Here is a 22,984-nt window from a genome sequence, read left to right as displayed (position 1 = left end):
TCAGAGCTCTCGGTATTGTATAACCACAGAGGAAAAAAATTTTATGCAAACCTGTAATAAATAAAAATAAAGAAGACTTTTGGATTGATCTTCCCACATTATGATCATTAACACAGAGGGTGAATCCTGGTTAAAGAAAGAATTAAACCAAGAATTATGCAGAAATTAATGTGACCTTAATATTTGGGTATGTTTGTTTGAGATTGTAATGGTTTTGGCTAGAGATCAAAGCAAAGAACCCCTGAAGCAGTAACATTTCATACACCATTGCATAAGGTACCATTCATTTCTAATCAAGATTTTAAAATCAACAGATTTTAATCACAAATAAGTAGGTAGGTTTTGTAACCCATCTACACCCTTGTTTGGTTTTGCTAGGAGCCAATGGCTCTTGCATTTGTGGAAACACAGATTTCAGTCTCTGTAGCATTGCATTGATGAAGACCTTTCCCAGATATACAGAGAGTCTTGCTCAGGCCCCCTCAGAGCCCCTCTGGGTTTTGTTCTCCAGAGCAGGACTGTATTTGGTGCCTCCCAGCCATGGAAGGGAACAGCACATCACATCACAGCCCACGAAACCCCCGCTGGCTCAGGGTAACGAGTGGATCAGTAATCAGCTGCCTGCCTCGCAGATCTGGCTTCCCCACCACTCCCTGGAGCAGGTCTTCCCTGGCCCTTCCTTCCAAAAACAAACATTTTTGTGAAAAGCTGAGGTATGCGGGGAGATCCTTGGATAAGTAGACCTCACTCCTCTCAGACGAGGGCTCTGTAATTTCTGCTCACATTTGGAAGAACAATAAAATGCTCTTAAAAACTTCCATAATCTCCTGGACAGGAGCACCTCAACCTCAGGCAGACTTTGCTGTAGTTTCTATGAGGCAAAACCTTGTGTGCTGCTTTGGGTTGCCTTTGTTCAGAGGATCCTGTGGCCTCAGTTACCTCAGTACTGAGCTAATGCTAGTTTCTGGGAGTTGGAAGAAATTCACTGGCAGCTTAAAAATGAACCAATGCATCCAGAGGGTAGATGTGCTGCAGGAGTGAAAACATCTTTGCAATGTCCCAAACATCACAAATAGCACAGAGGTCAGGAAATTCATGGTTAGTCCTTGCTGTAATCCCAGTACCAGGTAACACTAATTTGGCTGTAGCCCAGGCTCCTTTCTCTTTCACTGACTTTCTCCACAGAGGAGAGTGCTCTGCTCCTGTGGGACTGGAGCCTTGGGAGCAGGAATATCATATCCATCAAGTGTTCCTCCTGTGAAGAGACATTGTGGGGTACTGTAACAGCCCAAATGAGAGGGAATTCACCCCCTGCATTAGGGAGAGTGTGGACAGATAGAAGCAGCTGTATCAGATATTGCAAAACAAGGTATACATCCCTGGGTTTCTGTTGGGATTATTGGCAATAAACCGGTTGGGTCTCTGTGGGGTGGTGTGTGTCAGGTGAGGTGACTGGATGCAAAACCTCCCCTGCTCATGGCTCTTGGCTGGGAGCTCTCCTGCCTTCTGCAGGGCTGTTTCATCTAGCCCAGATCTAAACTCCTGCCAACCTGGCCAGGGTTCCAGGGCTGGTGGGACAGCTACAAGAATGCCCTGAGCTGTGCCAGTGTGTCCCAAAATAGGCTCTCTCACCCAGTGTGCAAGAGGCCAACCCACACCCAGAGTTGAGGTATTTGATTTATTTACAGTTCTGCACTGGATTGCAAATCCACAAAGCCAACATGACAATGGTCAAAACTTTTGACTATATATTTCAGCAAACAAAAGGCATTAATGTTCATTGGCTACAAGTTACCTAGTTCTCATATCAATTAGTATTCTGTCTTCCATTGCTTAATGATTCTTTCACTTCCCATGCTAATTAGTCCACAGTCTTGGTCTTTCTCTTCTTTTGGGTTGGTGGGTTTCTTGGGTCTGTGGCCATGAGTAGGTGGTCACAATCTGCCCCTGACAGAACTACCTTTTACCTGCTTGGAGCTGATTCAACCCAATTGCTGAGTTAGCATTATTAGTTTCTTCCTTATCTTGGGGATTCTGCATAATGTCCTTGTAGCCCATAAACCCTGCATTCCTTGTTCCTGCTATCAGTAGCACATCCTTCTTCTCAAGCTTTGTTAACCTCCCATTAAATCTGAGATCATCGGATCAAGCCTTAAACCTTAACAAGACAATTCTACCAACAAGTAATTCGTCCTTCAAGACAGCGCTTAGAGCTTATTAGCTGCTGTCTGCTTGGGGGATTAAATCTCCTTTCTTTTTGCTTAGGTTTGAAAGCACGCAGAGATCAAACATCAGATGCCATCCTTTCTTAAGACGATCGCTAGGCGTTTTGCGGCCCCGCTCCGGGCCGGCAGCGGGCGCGCTCGGCCCCGCGGCGGGGCTGGCGGGGCCCGCGCGGACGTGGCCGCGGAAGTGGGTGGCGGGGCCGGGCCGTGCCACGCCGGGACGGGACGGGCTGGGCCGTGCTGAGCCGCGCTGAGCCGCTCCGAGCCGAGCCGCGCCGCCTCCCCGTGCCGAGCCGCATCCCCCGTGGGCAGCCGCCGGCGGAGCCATGTCGCGGGGCAGCGGGAAGGGGCTCAGCCTGAAGGACAAGCTGGACGGGAACGAGCTGGACCTGAGCCTCTGCGACCTGAATGAGGTGCCGGTGCGGGAGTTGGTGAGTCTCCGGCCGTAGGCTCCCCGGCAGGAGTGGGGACCGGCTCCCGGTTCCCGGGAAGGGGCAGCGTAGGGGAGCCGGATGTGCTGGGGGCTTGTGACCTGGCCTGCAGGTATTTAAAGCAGCGTGGTTCTGTGTCCCGCGGGCCCGGCAGCCGCTAGTCACTGCTGTCCTGGGAATAAGAACCTTTTCGAACACAGAGATGGATCCGGAGATGACGTGACCTCGGAGCAGCCGCGGGGGATGGACGGACTGACGCGGGAGAAACCGCAGAGGCCGAAGCAGAGCAGGTGTCAGAGGGATCGGGTGAACGTCTATGGTCATTCAGTGCCTTATTTGTTTTTCAGGCCGCTCTTCCGAAAGCTACTGTCTTGGATTTGTCCTGTAACAACCTCATTTCCTTGCCGGTAAGGTGCTAGAGAGCCTCCACGGGGATGAGTCTGCTGGGCGATATTTGGAAAGATAGCTGGTGCTTCAGTAGAGGCTCACCAGGCACTGTGGAACTGGCACTTTCGCTGCCCTGGGGTGGCTGAATGACTCAGTTTTCAGTGACAGGTCAGTGCTGGCAGTGGGTTTGGCTGAGGCAGGAGAGAGTACAGGGTTGAACTGTGTGAAGATTGCAGTGCATTCCTTCCAGAGCATCCCCAGGTGAATACAGAGGAGTTTCATCAGCAGTGGAGGCTTGGGTTTGTTCCTGTCATATTGTCATCCATAACCTTCTCAGTCTGTCATATCTGTCCCATTGTGTCTCACCTCCATCTTCCAAGACGAAGGAGGAGAGTGATTTTCCTCCATCACAGTCCTGTAGTAAGTCAAGGATTTGTGCCTGGTGTGAGTTGCAGGCTGTCTCCACTTACTTCCCACTTAGGTTGTTCCATAAAAGTAATGACCAGCTTTCTCTGGGTTTTCTTTGCTTGGGTTTTAGTCAGACTTCTGCAGTTTGATGCATCTGGTGAAACTGGATTTGAGTAAAAATCGGTTGCAACAGCTGCCCTTGGACTTTGGCCGCCTGGTCAATCTGCAGCACCTGGACCTTCTGAACAACCGCTTGGTGACCCTGCCAGTCAGCTTTGCACAGCTCAAGGTAAAACTGTTTGCTGGGCAGTTACGTAAAGCTTTGGGATGCAGCCCAGGGTCTTGTGATCCTGCTCAAGTTGATTTCTCTGGTAAAGCATCCATCCTGCTGACTACCCATTCCAAAATTCAGCTGGGTCTGCACTGCAGCTCAGTGAAAATCCTCTCAGTGTATTGAAAACATCTCTGCTCATCTTCTGTATCTGTTTCATTAATGTGAAAACTAAGCACTTCTTTGCTTCTGCTTTGGCTCTCTTAAATAATTCCAAGACTTCCAAATAATTACAGCCTCCCCTTTGTTGTGCCTTTTTGCAGAACCTGAAGTGGCTGGATCTGAAGGACAATCCCCTGGATCCTGTTCTGGCTAAAGTGGCAGGAGATTGTCTGGATGAGAAGCAGTGTAAGCAGGCTGCTGTCAAGGTAAGGAGTCTGGTTTTATTCTATTTTTTTTTCCTTTCATGGCTTTGCCAGTGATTCTTCCTCTGCTTGCTTAGCAAGCTGGGCAGCTGCTGCAGGAGCCTGAAGTTTCTTCAGGGAGTGAGGTGCAGGTCCACTGCACTGACTCCCCTACTGTGTTGCCTGTGGAGAGCAAACACCTGGCTGAGGAGGATGCTTCTCCATTCGTGGAGTTAAGAGAGGATTAAATGCTGGTTGCCAAGAAAGTGGAGGCATAATCAGACATAGTAATCCATGCCTGTGCTGATAGTACAAAAACCTCTGGAGAAGTTCTGGCAAACATAAATAGAAATGTTCTGTGATCCTCTGTATCAGTGAGCACCAGTTTGCCATGTTTGTTTTTAGTGAGATTTGTTTTTTAACAACAGAGACTCACGTAAGTTGTGAGTTCTTTTCAGAGCCCTAGCTGTAGGGATAGGTGAGGGTTGAGGGTCAGCCCCAGCTGCCTGTCCTCAGCCACACTCCATCTGTTCTGTTCTGAACTGACTGTGCCACTAGGCTTCTGCACAGCTCTCAGGTTGTTTTCTTGGCTATTTAAGGTACTGCAGCACATGAAAGCGATCCAGTCTGAGCAAGATCGACAACGGCAGCGGAAACTCCAGGCAGAGAGAGGTAGGGACAAGGAGCCCCCACGTGCTGTCTGCTGAGGACTGCTCTTGGATTGTCTAACACACCCAAACATTCTGATCGCCATCTAATAAATTGCCATCTAACACATACTTTTAGCCACCCAAACCCAAAGTACTCAGGGAATAGTAGGGTAAAAGGGCTGGAGGGAGAAGTATAGCAGGGGTGTAGTGTGTGTGATTTCTTGGCCTGAGGAATAGTTAAATCTCTAGATGGAATGTGCTATAGGTTACCTATAAAACATGAAAGAAAAGCACAGCAAAATGCAAGGTATGTAATGCTAAATAAAATTATAAAAAGAGGATAGTTGTTTAATTGGTTTCCTCATTCCAGTTGGGATAATGAGTTAATAAGGAAAATGGCAGTGATAAAAGGGAAAAACTTGCTGTTAACCCCCAGAAATGGAGAAGAAGCGTGAAGCAGAACAGCGAGCAAAGGAGGCTCTGGAGAGAGAACTGCGGAAGCGAGAGAAGGCAGAGGAAAAGGAGCGCAGAAGGCGGGAGTACGATGCTCAGAAAGCTGCAAAACAGGAGATGGAAAAGAAAACTAAAAAGGAAACAGTGCACACCCGAAGTAAGTAGTGTCCATTTTGGGTGGGATTGTGTCAGGTTTCATTGTCATCAGATTGTGATGCTGCCAGAATTGTTTTCATGCAGCCCAGGTACTGGGAGACGCTGGGAGAGGGTAGGGTGGAACTTATAGAAGTTCTGATAAACTCTGCTGCTGTGCCCTTTTCCCCTTTTCCTGTGTTCCCATGAACTGTGAGATACAAGTCAGGAAGTTCTCCAGCTGTTCCTAATGAGAACTTCCCTCCACTCATTTTTTTCTTAAGTCTACTGAGCTACATTTGCACAATCAGATCTTGTGCAACACAGAGGTGTTTTACACCCTCTGCACTGCTGCCTGTGAAACTGGACCTGAAACTTTTCATCCCAAGCAGTTACATCCTGCACATCTACTTATTTATCAGAGCTAAGTGATGATAATTCACACCAAAAGCCAACTGCAGCAGAGGATTAAGTATTTTACCTGAACAGTTTGTTTGTGAGCATAGCCTGTTAGAGTTGACTAATTCCTCACATCCTGTCCTATTCCCGTTCTCACTGCAGAGCCAGCCTCCAGCTCCCGTCCCCCTCAGCCCCCCCGGCACAAGCCCTCGTGGTCGCGGTCAGTGCTGAGGGTCCTGCTCTTTGTGCTGTTCTGCATCCTCTGTACTCTGGCTGCCTGCAAGCTGACAGAGCTGCAGCATCAACCTCTCTGCATCAGCGTGAACACCCTCTACGAGGATGTGGTGGCTGCTCTGCAGAACCACAAAACCCTGCAGAACATGCTACAGCACAACTCGCACCAGTGATTGTCCTGGATGGGCACTTGCTTCGTCAGCATCTCCTTCCGCCATCTACGCAGCCAGAATTCCTATGGAATTGTGTTCTGATGAAACTGCTTTGAACCAGTCAGCGTTGGTTTGCTGGTCCACTCCACAGAGCAGAGCTATTGTTCAAACTATCTTTGTTGTGCATGTCTCTCAGTCGGCCTGTAACTCCCATTAATTGTGCACGTTAACCTAAACTTGTTACCACTCCTTGCCTCCAAGTTGTGTCCACCAGGATTGTGAGGTACAGGAAGCTGACAGTCTATAGGAATGGGAACAAGCAGCCCTCGCATCATCTGGGTCAGACAGCTGTAGCTCTGAGCTAGAGGTGGAAGGTTTTTCATACATATCCGTTCCTTGCTCTCTTTTCTGTTTGTGCTAAAACTGGTGGTATGGCTGTATGGGAATAATACACTAAGGCCCCACTCCAGGACCAATTACAGGCATGTAGGATGGCTGTGCATCCCTATGTTGGAGCAAAGAGGCTGATGTGCTATTGAAAGAAGCTGAAAATTTTCAATACAACAGTTTTCACAGCAATTTGTCTGAACTGGATGTTTGTTGTTAACATAACTTTCATTTTAATTAGGCCTTTTAGGAACAGCCACAAATGATTTCCAAGTACGTGGGACTATTCCTGCCTGCTGCAGCTGCAGAAGCAGCACTGGGTGGCACTGTGGGAGCACTGCTGGCAGGAAAGGGGACGTCTCGGGGCTGGGGAAAGGCTGGGAGGTTTGGTGGTTTGCACTCAAGAGGAAAACTCACCTCTGCAATGGTCTGTGATTTATTTAGAATTTCCTTTAAAATTATTTAAAATAATTAATTTTAAAATTTCCTTCCATCAAGCAGAATTTTTTCATACCCTTAAGGGCTTTGTGAGTACTTAAAATGAAGTGCAAGTTTCAGAGAATATCTGTGCTACAGACTCCACTGAGACATTCTACACTGGTCTCCAGAATCTTCCCTCTTGTCACACCTGGGATTATTGCTGCCAGGAGCAGTGCTATGGGGAAACCATCACAGCAGTAAACCTTCATTTTTCTGTAAGCTGATGATAAGATTGTGGTTCCCTGAATATCACACAGGAGATCAGCAGCACAAGTATCAGATTAAAGGAAGGAAGGGCTGCCTCTGCCTTAGGAGGGTGCATGTTTTCAAAGCTTCCCTCAAACACCTTTAAGCTCTGCTTTGGGTGTCTAACTCATCCCATTCTTTAAAATGTCCTTACTCTCTATCCAGAAATGTTAATGAAAATTACAAACAGCATCTAAAGCAATGTTTCTTCCATGCAGCCCTTCCTGCCAACATCCAGATGAGTGTTGCATAGGTTGGTGAGCATGGGTTTACACATTTATAGATTCAGGTCAACAGCACTTCTGGTCAGGTCAGGGCTCCAGCTGGATGCCTGGAACAAGCAGGGCAGGTAGGGATTTTTCCACTGGTGGCAGCAGGGTTCCAAAGAGTTAACTTCCACACATGGGATGCAGTTTAATTCTCTGAGCACTCAGCAATGCTGTTACAAAAACCCTCAACTGTCCTTGTGTGCACACAAGTGCTGATGGCTGCACGGACAGGCTGTGGTCCCCAATCTAATTAAAAGGAAGCTTTTTCTGCCAACTGTTTAGACCTCATAATTCCAGCACATATAATCAGATTTCAAGACCTTCTCTAGATTAAGCCGTCTGGAGACTGAATCAGAGCACTCTAAACTTCTATCTGAAAATTAGTCTTACTCATTCCCATCTGCTGCAGCGGAACAACGAGAGGCTGTTTTGTGAGGTAAACTTCTTTCACCTCACTGGAGCAGGTGCTGGGGGGAGCACCATGTTGCTCTAGCTTCAGGATTTGTCCCAAAAGAGGGAGAAGGTAAGTCCTTGCAGTTCAGGAGAGCAACAGGAATTATTTCTTTCAATAGAGGACATACCTGTCTATATTCATGACACCATGTTAAGAAGCAAAGGTTATTCTTCAGAATTATTTATTTCATAGAAAGACAAATAAAGCAACATCAGTACTATAAGTTGTGTGCAACTCGTGTGCTTAGGGAAGATGTTCACCACCTTTCTTGTGTAAATTCTTGCTATTCAGCAACTTTATCCAACTTTTTTCCTTCTACAATAAAGTCTAAATGCGTTTCAAGTCTTTAAACAAGGATCAGTGAGTGTTATCTAAGCACTTCTTCACAGAAGAAAACTGAAAACTTGACCAGACAAATGGTAAAAACCCTTATTCCCTGGAGCTACCCAGTGAAATGCAAACCTGAACACTTAACTGAACAAACAGTACAACCCCTTTTTCCCTGTGCTACCCGGTAAAATCCAGAGAGAGGTCGGGATCGTGGGATGTCATCTGCAGATAGATGCGTCGGGACAGCTCCGGCCCGATGCGCCGGGAGGTGGCCGTCACCCCCTCCCCACGGTGCACAGGGATATTGGCCAGCATGTTCTCCCGCTCCTGGTCCGAGGAGCATCTCTCATAGGCCTAAAAGCAACACAAAAGCAACAATGGCATCACCCACTTGCATCCATTGCTCAAAAACCCAGTCAAAGCTATGCACCTGTACCTGCTCTGCCCTTCCACAGTGTCCACTCATTTTTCTCTTGGTCCCTGCCCAAGTCCCATCTGTGAGCTTGGAGAGTGGAGCCAGTGCTGCACCCTCAGTGGGAAGCCAGAATAGTATCCTTGGCATCCATCCAAGGAATCAGTTCCTTTGCTAACCTACTGAACCGCAGTGCAGAATCACTGTCTAATTTAGTAGTGATTCAATTACTTCTTCCGCTCCCTGCGTGAACTGGCTGCCTGCACACAGTGCTGGGTATCCCTGAGGCATCCTCACCTGGATCAGAAGCTGAGGAGAAGGGTAGGCAGACACGATAGCCTCAGCCATCTCAGAGCTGACACGGTTAAATTGCTGTATCTGCCTCTTCCATACTTTCAAGAGGCCCTTTCCAGAAGGATCCACCTTCACCCCTTTGCAACAGTCCTTCTCCAAGTAGAAGGAGAACCCTGTGTTCTCTCGCTCTCGCCTAGGGAGAACAAGGAATGAGGAAGCAAATGAGACAATGAGGCTGTGAAGAAAATCCTGTCCCTGCCATCTGTTGTCACAGAGCCAGAGCGCCACCCCTCACTTGAGCTGTCAGAGACACAACTGGCATCAAAAGAAACATGAATAATTTGACCCTCTTTTCTTTACATGCACTACCAATTTCTTTCAGACCCAGATTGCTCCAGAAAAAGAAACAATCCTGTACTCAGCAGCAATCCTGACACAAGCCAACTTGCAGACAAAGTGGTAAACAAGAATTCACCTTCTGGCTGTCAACCATAACAAAACACTTTTAGATGTCATTTTTAATGACAGCTCATCTCTTGTCATGGCTGACATGGAAATCCAGCAGCTGCTGTGATAGGAATGCCAGGATTGTGTGAGACTGCACAAGATGGCTTTCTTAGCTATCATTGTGCAACAAGCTGCTGTCCTCCCTTATCAATGGAAAGAGTCAAGTGGTTCATTCTCAGGCATGTCTCTGCGTTACACACTGAAGAAGAAAAGCTGGCACTCTAACAGCCAACCCTACTTGCATTCCCTTCCCACTCCAAAAATCTGGCTCAGAACAAGTGCTCTACTTGATGTCAAGGCTCCAGTGTGAAACCTGAAGGTGCTGAGGCACCAGAACTAATTGCTCAAAGGAGTTGCAGATACCCAAAGGAGTTGTGGATACCCCGTCCCTGTAAGTGTTCAGTGCCAGGTTGGATGGAGCACTAAGCAAACCAGTGTAGTGGAAGATGTCCCTGCCCATGGAAGGGGGTTGGATTAGGTGATCTTTAAGGTCCATTCCAACCCAAACCAGCATCTGTCCTGATCCCTCTGTGAGCAGGACATCAATTTCATGAACAAGTCCTGTGTTGAAGGAGCTGTAACAGCAGATGCTGTGTCACCTGCACCTTTAAGAACCATTATACCCTGTGTTGTACCTGCTATTCCTTCCCAGTAGCTTAAAGTGCAGCCTCTCCAAAGGTAGGACCAAACTTACTCTGCTTACTCACTTGTATGGTGCCTCAGCCACAGCTTTTGTGAACATAGTGGCATATTCCCCAAGCTCCTCACTGCTCTCAAAAATGCTGATTTGGACTTGTGTACTCAGCTGCAGATCCACCAGGGCCTGTATCACCATTGGGAAAAACAAATGGCACAATCAGTCTTGTTGTATCAAATTCCATATTTGCCTGAAGCAGAAAAGGGTCACAAACGTCCTGCTGTAGGACAAGAACCTTCACTCTCTCTCCATTTTGGAAGCAGTTAACTTAAGAGATTGAAGTATTTAGGGGCAGTCTGTCTCCTGACAGTTAATACCACCTCAGTGTCCTCTGAGCTGCTTCAGCTCCTCAGTGGCTCCTGTTACGAACAGGCCAAGACCAGCAGGCTTTGCCAATGGGCCATGAAGGGCAAGAGATGCTGAGACTGACATCAGTATCCAGGTGAATGAGACACATCAGTCTGTGTGGGAACAGGTACAGGACTGAGCAGGGGGAGCTGAACCCACAGAGCTCTGTCCACAGACTGGTGGACTAATGAATAACGAAAGCCACATACTCCCATTCAAAAAATTGTGTGACTGGGTCAAATGTTCAGACACTGGGAGATCCCAGATGATGCTTGCACGCGTTTTAAAAGAACTCACTTCTTTCACATCCATTCTGGATAAGTCCAAGCCAGAATCCTTAACCTCTTTTTTTCTCCTTTTTCCCCGTTTCTCTTGATTCCCACTCGCTGCTGTCTGTCGCAGCCTTTGTTTTGGCTGAACTTGGAGAGACCTAAAAAGAGTAAAGTAAGACTGGGGTGACAGTCTGGATGGACTTGGTGTATAAAAAGTGGTAGAGCAGTTCTGGGAATACCTCTTATACTCCAGTCTTTGCTAGATGGAATTAACATAAACACACATGGCATTTTCAAGGCCAAAGAAAACACAGAAACATTTGGAGGGAAGAAGTCTGACCTGAAATAATTTTCTACTCCAACCACTGCCAAAGCCAGAATTCTCCCAGGCATTTTCTCCATCATATGAACTACATAGCTCTGCAGGGTCTCCTTCTGCTTTTCTGCACAGCCATCAGCATTCTACAAAGATGAATGGGAAAAATAAGGAGTTAAACCATTTTGAGATATACAGAAAAGCACAGCAAATTATTGCCCTGCTCGTAGGTCTGCAGATGAGTCTTGCTCTTCAGGGCAAGCAGGCAGTACTTGATCCCATGTAAAGTTAGAGCAGAAAGAACGAAAAAAAAATAAACCCACTTGATGTGACAATGTAAGCCTTCAGAGGAATGTGTGAAAAATTTTAACTAGCAAAGAAAGCTTGTCAGAACTGTACATTACACAGCCCATTAATGGCTTCTACACCCAGATTTCTGTTTCAGTGAAACCCTGCATTCCTCCCACACCAAAACCTTCCTGCCACTAAGAGGGATGACAAAACAGCGCTTTTACATCAAGACATGTTCAGGAGCATAAAAGTCATAAGCATTCTCACTTGCTTGTAGCTGTGAGCCATGGACAAGAACTCCTCCAAGCCAAGCAGAACTAGAACATTTGGTTCTTCTGTCCATTCATCTCCTCCTCCCATCTGTTCAGATATGAAAACAAACAGGCCACAGTCTGTTTAGAATTCACTCAGACACCCACTCAGACCTCTGAGCAGGGAAATTAGAGGGTGTTCACTTGGGTTGCTAAATACAATTATTAACAACTGCAAATAACACATGAGAAAAAGGACAAGATCATCAAAATTTTGCTCGCATACCTGTGATGTCACTGTCTTTCTCCTCCAGGTGATGCTGCAGGGAACAGCGTGGTTCTCAAACACACAGGAATAATTGGCAGCCTGCAAAGCACTAAGGATCTGCTCGCCACCTTCTACCTGTAAGATGACTGAAATCGATGCATGGGTCAGGCCTCCAGAGAGAGGAGACAACAGTCAGTACAAGGCAGCTGCAGGCTGTGAGGACAACTACCTGGATCTAGCACCACTGTTATGTATTTCTGGCATTCTCCTGGCCGCTGAGCTTTCAGCATCTTGGCAACGGCTCTCTTCCTCTCTTTCTCCTCCTCCTGCTCCCTCCTCTTTGCTTCTTGCTCCTTCTTTCTCTGCCACGCATTCTGGCAGATTGCCTCCTGTTCCTTCTGACTATATTGTCGCTTCTTGAGAGGGAGCGATGTTTCCGGCCTTTCTCTGCTTACGGGAGGGCTACTAGGCCTGTCAGAGTTGACTGGCAAGGAGCACCAGGAGGATGTCTCAACACCGCGTGTGCCATTCTCAGTATCACAAGCTGCTTCCCCAGACGACATCAGGTCTTCCCGAAGCCCTTCGCTCCCAGGAGCCATCAGGTCACCACTAGCACAAAGCCCAGATGCCTCTCCTTTATCACCAGCGCCCAGGTTGAAAGGCTCACGCTCCGCTCCCACACTCATCTCGATCCTCTCGTTCAAAGGGACAACGTCCATCATCTCCTCATCCCCCTCTTCACTCTCGCTGCTCACCATCTTGACAACCTCTGCCGCTTCAGGATCAGGAGATGGCGACCGCGGGCGGCTGGGCTCGCCGAGGCATGGGGACGGCTGCAGCAGGTAGGCGAAGGAGGGCAGATTCTCCTCCTCACTGCTCTCAGATCCTGACTCACTCTCCGCCATCTCCCCGTCTCCTCAGGGGCACCGGCGCCCGCCTGAGGGGAAAGCCCGCGCCGGCCGCTGATTGGCCCGGAGGCGCGCGCAGTGGGCGGCGATTGGTCCGAACGTTAGCGAGGGCGTGCGCCGGGACCAATTGCCGCCCAGCGGGCGCGCGTGAGCGTCGCCTTCCCAGCGGGTGGAGGCGGGGAAGCGGCGCCATCAAGATGGCGGCGCTGGGACGGCTGTGTGAGTGAGGGCCCGTGGCAGCTCGTTACCCTCTGAGGGGTGGGGAGCGGCGGTCTGGCCTTGGAGCGGGAGGGATGAGCTCGGGAGAAGGTGCCCCAGGGAGATCACCCCGCGGGACGTCGCGCTCCCGGTGGGATGTCACCACCGAGGGCGCGAGGCCGAGGCTTTCGCTTTTTCCTCCGCTGGGGCGGAGCTGTGGTGATGGCGATGGGTGGGTTTGTGTATGTGAAACTGTAGCTATGCTTCGTCTTTGTCTAATTTCCTGAAAATCGTCACGTCTCGGAGGCTTTTACTTAATGGGTAATGTCCTGAAATTAATGGGGTTTTGTACCCTTTCCTCAACAGTATTGCTTAGAATTATGGACAGGTTTGGGTTGGAAGGAACCTGCCATGGGCAGAGATGCCTTCCATTAGAGCAGGTTGCAGTAAGCCCCATCCAGCCTGTGCTTGAACACTTCCAGTCGTGGGACATTTCCAGCTCACTGAGTATCCTTGATGATTTAATTTAGTTAAATAGCGGTTTTGCTCAGGTTGAGGAAACAAGATAACCACTGTTCTGGACTAGCCTGCTGCTTAATTGGCTAGAGGGATTCAGAAAAATTAAGTTTGTCTCCTACCTGCATAAGAGATGGTACAGAAGAGATTTTTAAGATAATGATGATTTGGGTTGGGAGAGAACTTAAAGATCCCCCCGTTCCTACCCCCTGCCATGGGAAGGGACACCTTTCACTAGACCAGGTTGCTGCAAGCCCTCTTCAAGCTTAAACACTTCCCTTAAACTGGGAGGATTAATGAAAAAAACTCTGCTCCAGACTCCCTTTTTGCCATTCCCAGGGCTCTACATTCCTTCTTAGAGCCTTTAATCATAGAATTACAGAATCATTAAGGTTGGAAAAGACTTCCAATACCAGCAAGTCCAACCTTTATACTCCTGGATACTCCTCAGACTGTTTCTGGCTGGTCATAAATGTTTATGTATTTTCCAGAATTGGAGTCTGCTCATTTGTAAGATTTCAGGATGTAACTGTGTAAGTAAATGCCATTTGGTCAAAGAGGAAACTGAAACAAATCACAACCCATCTTTTCTCAAAGCACTGTAAGAGCAATCCACAGCAACCAATGACATCTGTGCTGCATTTTACAAGAATGAAACAGAAATTTGTGCACATCATTTAACATGGTTGCTCAGAGTTTTATTCTTACCTAGGCAGCAGCAGCAGCACTTGAGATGTGGCCTTTTTTCAAGGAACTTAGGCCATTTTGGTCTAATTTATCTTGGAAGTACTTTTTGTTTCTCCCAGGGCTTTCTTTTGCCTTTCATTTTAAAACCTGTCTTAACTGATATCCTTACATGTGACAGAAGGAATTACATATGATATTTTTTCCAGCTGATGTTGTTCTTTCTCCTTACCTAGTTCTAACCACTCACCATACCAGCCTGGTTGCTGTCAGATGGGCTTCTAAGAAAAGTGGGGGGAGCTCAAAAAACCTGGGTGGCCGCAGCCCGGGGAAACGCTATGGCTTCAAAAAAGTCGAAGGTAGGCCTGAGTATCTTATTTGCATTTCACTGGGTTCTTCACAGCTTCTCTCCCCTGCTGTGTGTCAGTTGTTGAGTGTTTCAGGAGGAGGTGGGCAGGGCACTTTTCCAGGAGAAAGGGGAGGATCAGTGAAACCTCATGATCAAGGGTTGTTGGTGGGAGGGCAGGCTGAGTCAGATCCCCCCACCACGAGCCCGCCGGCTGCCAGCCAAAATTGCCTAGAGGAAATGTACTTTGGTTCTAACTTTGCCTCTCCAGAGAGCCCAGGAGGAGGGAGCACTGTGAGACACCTCATAACTACATTGCACTTTGGAAAAACTGAGCATTTCCAGTGTTTACAAAGGAGAGAAGTACAAAGCTTAGCAGAAGCCAAAGTGCAGATTCTTGTGGTTGAGTGCTTAATAATTACTAGCTTTGCTGATGGAAACATATCAATGTAAATGTAATAAAACAAATGCCTTCAGCAGCCAGAAAAAAACTTGTACCCTAGAAGCAATCTTTTCAGAGATTTGACTTTTTGCCATGGTCTAGCCATTGCCCTTTTATTTCCTGCTAACAGCATTTTCGTTCAGATGCTTTTAACATTTGAAGTAACTTTTCCTTAGAAAATGCCTACAGAAAGCTGGGATTTGTAATCCTGGAATCATTTGTGTTCTGCCAGGGCTCTGGAAGCTCTTTCTCTGCAGTCTGACTGTGTCACTCTGTTGCAGGTGCATTTGTCCATGCAGGAAACATTTTGGCTACGCAGCGGTTGATCCGCTGGCATCCCGGCGCTCACGTAAGGCCTTTCCTCTCTCTTTGGTTCTCAGAGAACAGCAGTCCCCCCCAGAGTGCCACACTCACTGCCTCCTCTCTTTCAGTCTCATTCTGAATGCTCATCCCTGTGTTCTGTGGTATTAGTCACAGTCTGCTCAGAGCCTCACCTGTCAGGTGATGCCAGGTTCCCGTGTTCATGGGACTCAGGGAAGGTCTGCAAGTAACTGATATCCCAGAACACTTCTGTGACCTGACTGGGCATTTGTGCTTCAGGGTGGAACGGGTGTCTCATGTCTCATACTGAGCACCATTGCAAACTGGTTGTTGGAAGCAAGTTGTGTGGTTTTATTTTAAAAAATAAAGCAACAGATGCTGTTGAAGCCAGGATATCAAACAAGGCAGACCAATGATCAGATCTGCTTTAGTTGTGGATGTCCAACCTCTCCTTTCTAATGCTCCTCATCCTCTCCCAGGTGGGGATGGGCCGTAACAAGACACTCTATGCCCTGGAGGATGGGATTGTGAGATACACCAAAGAGGTCTACGTGCCCCCACCCCGCAGCAGCGAGAGCAGGGATGTGATCTGCCAGCTGCCCAAAGGAGCAGTCCTTTATAAAACTTTTATCAGTGTTGTCCCTACCACAGAGGTGGGAAGCTTCAAACTCGTCACCATGCTGTGAACCTGCTGTGTCACATGGGCACAGATGGAAAGGACAGACCACTACAGCTGTGCTGGCATCTGAGGACAAGAGTGGCTCTGAAGATACTGTTTTAGGACTTGGTTTTGTTCCTGAAGTGCTTGTGATCTGTGTTCAGGCACTGAGATCACCAGCTGGCATTTTTAAGAGTGTTTAATAAATGCTGTGGGGCAGCTGAAGATCTTGGCTGCTCATGGAATGTGTTACCATGGTCATGTAGTATCTGGAGAGCCTGGTCTGTTGTGCCATTGGATGAATTCCCTCTACAATCACTCTTGTGTCAGTACTTGTCCTGCTAATAATTCCCTCTATTTTTGCTCATTTTTAGTCATTACTGTTCTGTTTGTACCTTAATTCAAAATACTGCAGAACAGATCCTTTTCCACATGCATGTATGCTGTGTACCCGGAAGCTGGATTTTGTCTCTAGCTCACTCACCTCAATGATTAACTTAAATATCTGAGTGTGCCATGTAAGGTGAGTTCACAGGCCTAATTGTAACTCATTACTGAGTTCAGGGGGCCTGGCAAGATGCCCTAATCTGGGCTAGTATTTGAAGCCTCAGCAGCTGGAGGTGTATGATAAAGCATTATCCAGGATACTCATCCTTTTATCTTTGAGTCATTATGTGACATTTTTGAGCTTGTATTGCTCAAAATAACGGAGCCCCAGTGTGTTGTGCCCAAACTGATCTCATTTTATCTACAGGTTTGTAAACAATTTGAAACATTGACTCTGCAGTAGAAAACAGGTTATCAAAATCAGTAGTGTAAGGACACTGGTGTTGACGTTATTCAGACAGTTCTTCTGCTCTGCAGAAGACCAGGTGAACTGGGTCAGGCACATGTGTCCACCTGTGCTTCACAGTCTTCATGTAGACCTCCAGCTGTTCAGTCCGTGCATCTGTCCTTTCCCAGCCTGCAGATCCAGTCCCGTGGTTCATCTTGGTGGTCTGTATTTGGGTATAACCCATGGAGCCTCTCCACATCCATGTGTGGGCTCTGTACAGAACCACTGTCAGTCACAGAGGCCGCTGGTGCCAGAGCATGCAGCAGTGCTCCAAAGCCCATCCTTTCTGCCACTCACAGGTGAGGATTTCCACCTGGCAGGTAATCCAGATACAGTAAAACACCTGATAACCTAAGAACAGGTGAAGCAGCACAATACCACCAGTGCCTGAGGTCTGATCCTTTGTGCAGCCAGCAGTGCTGCCTCACAGAGGTATGAAATGCTGCTCCTGAGGAGCTCTGGCCTAGCAGACATTCCTTGGCTTTGCCCTGTGCAGCTCCAGCAGCTGGACCTTTGTCTTTGGTGTTTGCCAGAGAAGAGTGAGCAGATGTCCCTGGTTCCTCTGCTCAGCGCAGTACCCAGCAATGGCTCTGTGGTTGTTCTTGTGCTGCAAGAGGGATGTCACTAATGGCTGGGTTGGTCTTGCCTGTGTTTCAGCTGATTGTGGATCTGGGTGAAGGTTTGGCCATTCACTGTGGAGGAAAATGGTATCCCAGGCACTTCTGTTGCTGACAGCACGGGAAGCAGCAGTACACTGAGGCCAAGGCCTTACACCGCAGTGTTCCGCTGAGTTTGGTAGCTGAAGGGGGCATGGAAAGGGTCTGGAACACCATGTCTGTCCAAGGTCTCTGAGCTTATTCCTGTTCCTGAGAAAGCTGGAGGATGCCTCAGAGCATGCTCATAAGGAGGTGGCATCTATTAAGGAGAGAGGAAGAGCATTATGGAGGATCAGAAATAACTAGGAGATTATCCCACCTCTTCTTACAGAGCAGATGAAAAGGCTCACAACTGCCACCAGCCTGAAATTAAACCCCCACAGTCCCCCAGCACAGCCAGCTGTAGGCTGGGGAACACCTGGAGATGACAGCATCAGTCTGGAACATGGCACAAACCTGCTGAGAGACACATTCTCCCCTCACATTCTGTGCCAGGTTCCTGCTCTTCCCTGTTCCCCTTCAAGGACTTGGCAGAAGGCCAGAACAAACTTGACTTCTGTTGGGAGAGGGCTGTCATTTGTTTTCCCTTGACTAAAGAAAAATTACTGGGATTTCCACAAGTACCTACAAACCAGGTGTTGTACCCAGGTTTTGGCAGCAAGTCTCACTGCACAGAGAGAGGAGCCTCCAGGCCTTGTCACATTTCTTTTGGCAGAGCTGGGCTAGCTTTCTCCCCACAGGTGACAGGAAGTGGCATGACAAGGAAGAGCTTCCAGTGCTGTTCCTCAACTACTTGTCTTTGGAGCTTTACTCTCCTGTGCCCTCAATGCCCAGGTTTCATAGAGTTACAGAATGGCTTGGGTTGCAAGGGACCTTAGACATCATCCAGTTCCAGCCCCTGCATGGGCAGGGACACCTCCCACCATATCAAGCTGAAACTTTTCAGGCAGGTGTCATTAGATACAGCTCCAAACACGGAGTGGCAAGGGCTAAATATGCCAGGCTTTATGGTACAACTTTAAGAGCTCAAAATCCAGGTAAATCAGTGAACTTTTAATGCTTTACTCAGGGTTTCAAAAGTTTTTGTCCTGCTTTAGACAATGAGGTCTCTGAATGGGAGCATCTCAGGATGCTGCCAAAGGACCTACTTGGCAGGATGCACTCACGTTTCCCTGTTCATTGTGGGAGTGCAAATCTTAAAATATCATAACAAGCAAAGCCTCCTGCTCATAAATAAGCCATAAACACTTCAAGGTAATACCAAGGCATCTCCCCAGGAGTGTCCTGCAGGGAGAAAGAAGCAAGAACCCATGAAAGCCTTAGAGATCCAAAAATAACACTCCCAGCCTGGACTTGTATGGAGCAGGTGATCTGAGGAGCCTGCCGTTTCTCTGTGGGGCTCTGCCCTGCCTCCTGGTACAGGCATTTCTGCAAATGCACGGGGGGAGGGGAGATGGTTCATTAACCAGCACAGATGTACACCAAAGGAGCCTCCCGATACACTTTGTGCTTTCCCAGAGATAAAAGCTATCAGGAAAGCAACCACAGAGCACAGAGTCCTCAGCTACCACCAACTGTGAAGCAAGACACAGATATGAACCACAGTGGTGACTGCCATGGGCTTCTGCCAGCCCCCCACTGCAGGGAGGGGAACTCACCTCCTGGGATGGCTCTGCCCACAGCCCAAACCTGTCAGCAATCATCTGATGGATCTCCCGCTGGCGATCCTTCTTCCGCACGCTCTCGTAGCTAGGCAGGCGGGGCTGCTCCCAGGACGGGAGCTGGTACGTGCTGGGGGGTCCGACACAGAAGAGCTCGTCTCCCTAGAAACGTCCATCCCCAAAAAGGGTCAGTGTGATGGTGGCTGTCATCACTAGAAGTTTATGTCCTGCTGCGACCTTGAGTTAATTCAGGGTTCAAAGCTGTAGGTAGTTGTGGGCTCCTTTGAACACCCAGAGAGGATATCCACCCTCCCAGGGGGCAATTACCACACGACCTGCGCTGCAGGATCCCAAAGCCCCCAGGATCTACCATTGGCACTTCCTGCACAAACACTTCAGGACACTGTGGTATCCTCTGCAATATTCCTTCCCTCCACATGCCGCCTACCCCCGGGGTTTTTACATACTGGCAGCACTTGCCAAAGCTGTGGGATAGCACCAGAAGATTCTGCCCAGCACCTTTTGCCCCAGGCAAACTCCATAACTAGAGTGTCTCTCCAAGCCCTTGAGCACCTTTGCTGTCATTCCCGCGCAGCTCCCAGCAGGGAGCCTGCCATCACCTGCATGCCGGGGTTCTCAGCACTGCTCTCCAGCCGTGAGGCTCCACGCTGGGGTCCCACCAGCTGCTGGCTGCTGCTGAAGTAGGGCGGGGGGCGGTCCTGGAATGAGGAGGACATGAGCAAAGCCAAAATCCCTCCCATCCTTCCCAGCAGAGAGCAGAGCTCAACCAGCTCTCATGGGACAGCAGGACCCTGGCAGAGGAAGAGTTGCTCCCTCTGCCCATGTGGCTCCTGCAGCCCTCCATGCTGGCAGCAGCCCCTTCCTGTTCAGTGACACCAACTGCTCCAGGACATCTTCCCAGGCAGCGCAGGGTCTGCTCCGAGGGCTGGAGCCAGCTGGAGCAGAGCACAGCCAGAGGGACAGTCTGGGCCCCAGGGCAGGGTTTTATTGAAAATCAGCAGAACCATCTCTTTTTGAGGTACAACAAAAAACAACTCAGCTATTCTGCTGGTGTAGATAAGAGCTCCATCACATGCTCAGAGTTACAGAATTTGTTAGCTCCTATCTACTGAGCTTGACCTTTCAGGATCATGCAGCAAGCAAATCCATAGGGCAATAGTTGTACTGTTCCCCAGTTGTCTCACTCCAGTTAAACTGGATTTCCTGTCAAGGTGTTGAGCAACAGAGAGCAGAAATCCTGTTCACAGAGAACAGCTCCTCGAGCCAGAGCCAGGACTTGAGCCATGGCTGCACCTTGCTCAAGGAAAACCCCATCTCTGCCAGCAGAAACCAGCCCAGAGACTGCCAGAGCAACCAGGGATGTGCAGGGAGGACTATGAGGATTTACTGTTGCTCGTAACAAGCAAGGAACTGTTTGTCTTGGCCCTACAGCACAACTACAGAAGCTGCAGGAAAATAGCACCCAACTGTTTGTTCAATAATTCACGAGCAAAACCAGTGCAACTATTCCTGCCTCACACACTACAACTGCTTCTCTTTTTCTGAAGGAAATACGTTATATGTTCCCTTTCCTTACATAATTCTTTGCATCTATTTTTCCGCACAGTCCTTTGCTAAAGGCAAGATGCCTGCTTGAAGTTTCCGCCTCAGAGCTCAGGGAGCATCTCTTACTGCCCCAGAGAGCAGCTCCACAGGGCAAGGGAGCACAGCAGCAGGGCCTGCTCCCAATGTGTGGCATGGGCAGGCAACAGGAGGGAAGAGAGGGAAAGAAGTGGAGACAATCAGACAAGGACACCATCAGTGCAGCCTATTTCCACTGTGATTTCTGATGGGGACTTCTCAGCCAGTGCTGGACTGTTAGATTTGCCTTTCATAGCACTAGTCTGTCCACCTCTTGCTAGTGAGGCTGAATGTCCACTCTTCTCCCAGGGACTGCAAAGTGGTACCTGCAGCACTCCCCTCAGAAGCCATCCTTGCAGCTCTGTAGGCTGAGCTTTCCCCAGGCAGTTACTGCCACAAAAGCAACACTGGCTACACACGCTGCTCTTTTTTCATCAGCTTCCCCAGCTGAAAGCCAGCCCTAGGAAATTACAGATGCAAGCGAAAGGGCTTTGTGTCTCACTGCTCCTTCCCCAGGAGCTGTGCACAAGAGAGCCAGTTGTCAGGGATGCGGGTGGCTTTGTCTGCCTTTGCCCTGAGCTTCCAGCTCCATTCCCTGCTGGGCCCCTTCCTATAAAGCACAGCCCGACCCCACACATGACTGTGTAGGGGGAGGAGAACCTCCCTCCCGAGCTGTGTGGAGAGCAGGGAAGTCTTTTAGTGTTGGGTCTTGGAGATACAGCCACAATGGCACAGCCAGGCAGGACCGGGTGGGTGGATGGATGGATCTCTTGGACAGAGTGGGAGCAAGGAGGTGGCAGAGCCCAGCTCTGCTTGGAGGACCCATGTCCATCAACAATCCCAGCCAGGCTGCAGGACAGTAACCCAGCAGTGCAGCCCCACAGACCCAGCACAAGGGAACAGGAGCTCGGGGGACTCGTGAGCAGGGGAAAGAGAGGAAGGACTCTGAGGACACTCACATACTGGCTGGGGGTCTGGAACAGGCGGCAGGAGCAGAGGAATTGGCAGCACATGGGGTCCCGGTGGTACAAGAGCAGCAGCAGAATGAGGATCGCCACGATGAAGACGGAGGTGGACACCGCTGCCAAGAGACGGGCGAGGCGAGAGAGCCGGTGGTTCGACGGGCTCGCGGGCCTCCTCCTGCCGCCCGCTCTCGCCCCACGGCTGCCTCTTGGAGAAGCCCTGAGAAGCCGACTCCACCTGCTGCCCGTCTCAACAGCGCTAAAGCCCCTTTGTGCCCAGCATCTCTCTCCCTACCAGACGCTGAACAACCTGCAGAGGCAGGAGGGGCTCACCCCATCCCGGACCGCCCCGTGGGGACCAGCACCGGCACCCACCGTCACTCGCCCGGCGCCTCGGCTCCCTCAGCACCACGGCAGGGCGCCGGTTCGCCAGTGTTCCGATCTCCCGGGAACCCGCGGCTCCCCCCCGGGCCACCCGCGGATCTGCGGAGCCCACCCGCACCGCCAGCCCCCGCCGCCGCTCCGCTCCGGCCACAATCCCGTGAGACAGCGGGGACCCCCGAATTCGGGCCGGCTGCTGCAGCGACCTCTCCCCTGCCCTTCCCCAGGTATCGCCTTATCGGCACAGCCCGGGAGGCACCGGCAGAGGCCGATCCCGCCCGGCGGCCGCCCCCGCTTCGCTCCCGGCACCGCCGGAGCCCCCGCCCGCCACTCACTGGCGGCGATGACGATGGCCAGGACGTTGTTGTCCATGCTGGCGCTGGCGGTCGCCGTGTGGCCCGAGGCCTCTGCGGGCTGCGCCATCCCGACCCCGCAGCCGGCAGCCCCTGCCCGCCGCCCGCGCCCCACGGCCCGCGAGGGGCGGGGCGGGGCGGGGCCGAGCGAGCGGGCTCAGCCGCGGGGCTCCCGGGTCTCCCCCTTCGGGCTCAGCCGCGGGGCTCCCGGCGCTCCCCCTTCGGGCTCAGCCGCGGGGCTCCCGGCGCTCCCCCTTCGGGCTCAGCCGCGGGTGCCCCGGCCTCGTGCCGCGGTTAGCAGAGTCCCGCCGTGCCAAGCCGCGGGTCACTGCCGGGGTCAGCGGGCAGGGGACAACCCCAGCGCTGCCCCGCTCCTGCAGAGGGAAAGCTGGCCTGTGCCGCACGGGGCTTGGCCCCGCAGGCAGCAGGAGGTGCTCGCTATTAGCCGATTAAC

The 22,984-nt window shown here is 50.1% G+C and overlaps 4 protein-coding genes across 8 annotated transcripts; 2 read left to right on the top strand and 2 right to left on the bottom strand.

Moving 5' to 3' along the window:
• The first annotated feature begins 2,385 nt into the window (after positions 1–2,385).
• Positions 2,386–6,725, top strand: LRRC59 (leucine rich repeat containing 59). Of its 4 annotated transcripts, none has more exons than XM_041486550.1 (8): positions 2,386–2,656; positions 3,004–3,063; positions 3,424–3,463; positions 3,586–3,740; positions 4,046–4,150; positions 4,726–4,798; positions 5,213–5,386; positions 5,923–6,725. In XM_041486550.1, exons 1-8 carry the CDS (start codon positions 2,552–2,554, stop codon positions 6,165–6,167), a joined length of 957 nt encoding a protein of 318 aa, XP_041342484.1. In that variant the 5' UTR covers positions 2,386–2,551; the 3' UTR covers positions 6,168–6,725. The 4 variants fall into 4 exon arrangements, with proteins under 4 accessions (XP_041342484.1, XP_041342486.1, XP_041342485.1 ...); XM_041486552.1 differs by having other exon boundaries at positions 2,387–2,656; positions 3,582–3,740; XM_041486551.1 differs by lacking the exon at positions 3,424–3,463 and having other exon boundaries at positions 2,390–2,656; positions 3,582–3,740.
• Positions 6,726–6,857: 132 nt separating this feature from the next.
• Positions 6,858–12,873, bottom strand: EME1 (essential meiotic structure-specific endonuclease 1). The gene is made up of 8 exons (XM_041486549.1): positions 12,198–12,873; positions 11,987–12,114; positions 11,717–11,809; positions 11,183–11,304; positions 10,868–11,000; positions 10,233–10,348; positions 9,022–9,211; positions 6,858–8,666 (listed from the first exon to the last, which is right to left on the bottom strand). The coding sequence occupies exons 1-8, from the start codon at positions 12,871–12,873 to the stop codon at positions 8,490–8,492; spliced, it is 1,635 nt and encodes a 544-aa protein (XP_041342483.1). The 3' UTR covers positions 6,858–8,489.
• Positions 12,874–13,020: 147 nt separating this feature from the next.
• Positions 13,021–16,266, top strand: MRPL27 (mitochondrial ribosomal protein L27). 2 transcript variants are annotated; one of them, XM_041486548.1, is made up of 4 exons: positions 13,021–13,095; positions 14,511–14,633; positions 15,344–15,411; positions 15,863–16,266. In XM_041486548.1, exons 1-4 carry the CDS (start codon positions 13,074–13,076, stop codon positions 16,067–16,069), a joined length of 420 nt encoding a protein of 139 aa, XP_041342482.1. In that variant the 5' UTR covers positions 13,021–13,073; the 3' UTR covers positions 16,070–16,266. The 2 variants fall into 2 exon arrangements, with proteins under 2 accessions (XP_041342482.1, XP_041342481.1); XM_041486547.1 differs by lacking the exon at positions 13,021–13,095 and adding an exon at positions 13,282–13,306.
• A 649-nt stretch (positions 16,267–16,915) lies between these two features.
• LOC121363887 lies at positions 16,916–22,620 on the bottom strand. Its single transcript, XM_041486632.1, has 5 exons — positions 22,513–22,620; positions 21,794–21,915; positions 19,814–19,912; positions 19,191–19,355; positions 16,916–17,791 (listed from the first exon to the last, which is right to left on the bottom strand). The coding sequence occupies exons 1-5, from the start codon at positions 22,598–22,600 to the stop codon at positions 17,645–17,647; spliced, it is 621 nt and encodes a 206-aa protein (XP_041342566.1). The 5' UTR covers positions 22,601–22,620; the 3' UTR covers positions 16,916–17,644.
• Between the last annotated feature and the right edge of the window lie 364 nt (positions 22,621–22,984).

The sequence above is a fragment of the Pyrgilauda ruficollis genome, unplaced genomic scaffold (genome assembly GCF_017590135.1).
Source record: "Pyrgilauda ruficollis isolate IOZ18807 unplaced genomic scaffold, ASM1759013v1 scaffold77, whole genome shotgun sequence".
Lineage (NCBI taxonomy): Eukaryota > Metazoa > Chordata > Aves > Passeriformes > Passeridae > Pyrgilauda > Pyrgilauda ruficollis.
The sequence above is the reverse complement of the archived record's forward strand: the minus strand, read 5'-3'. Positions and strand labels throughout refer to the sequence as shown.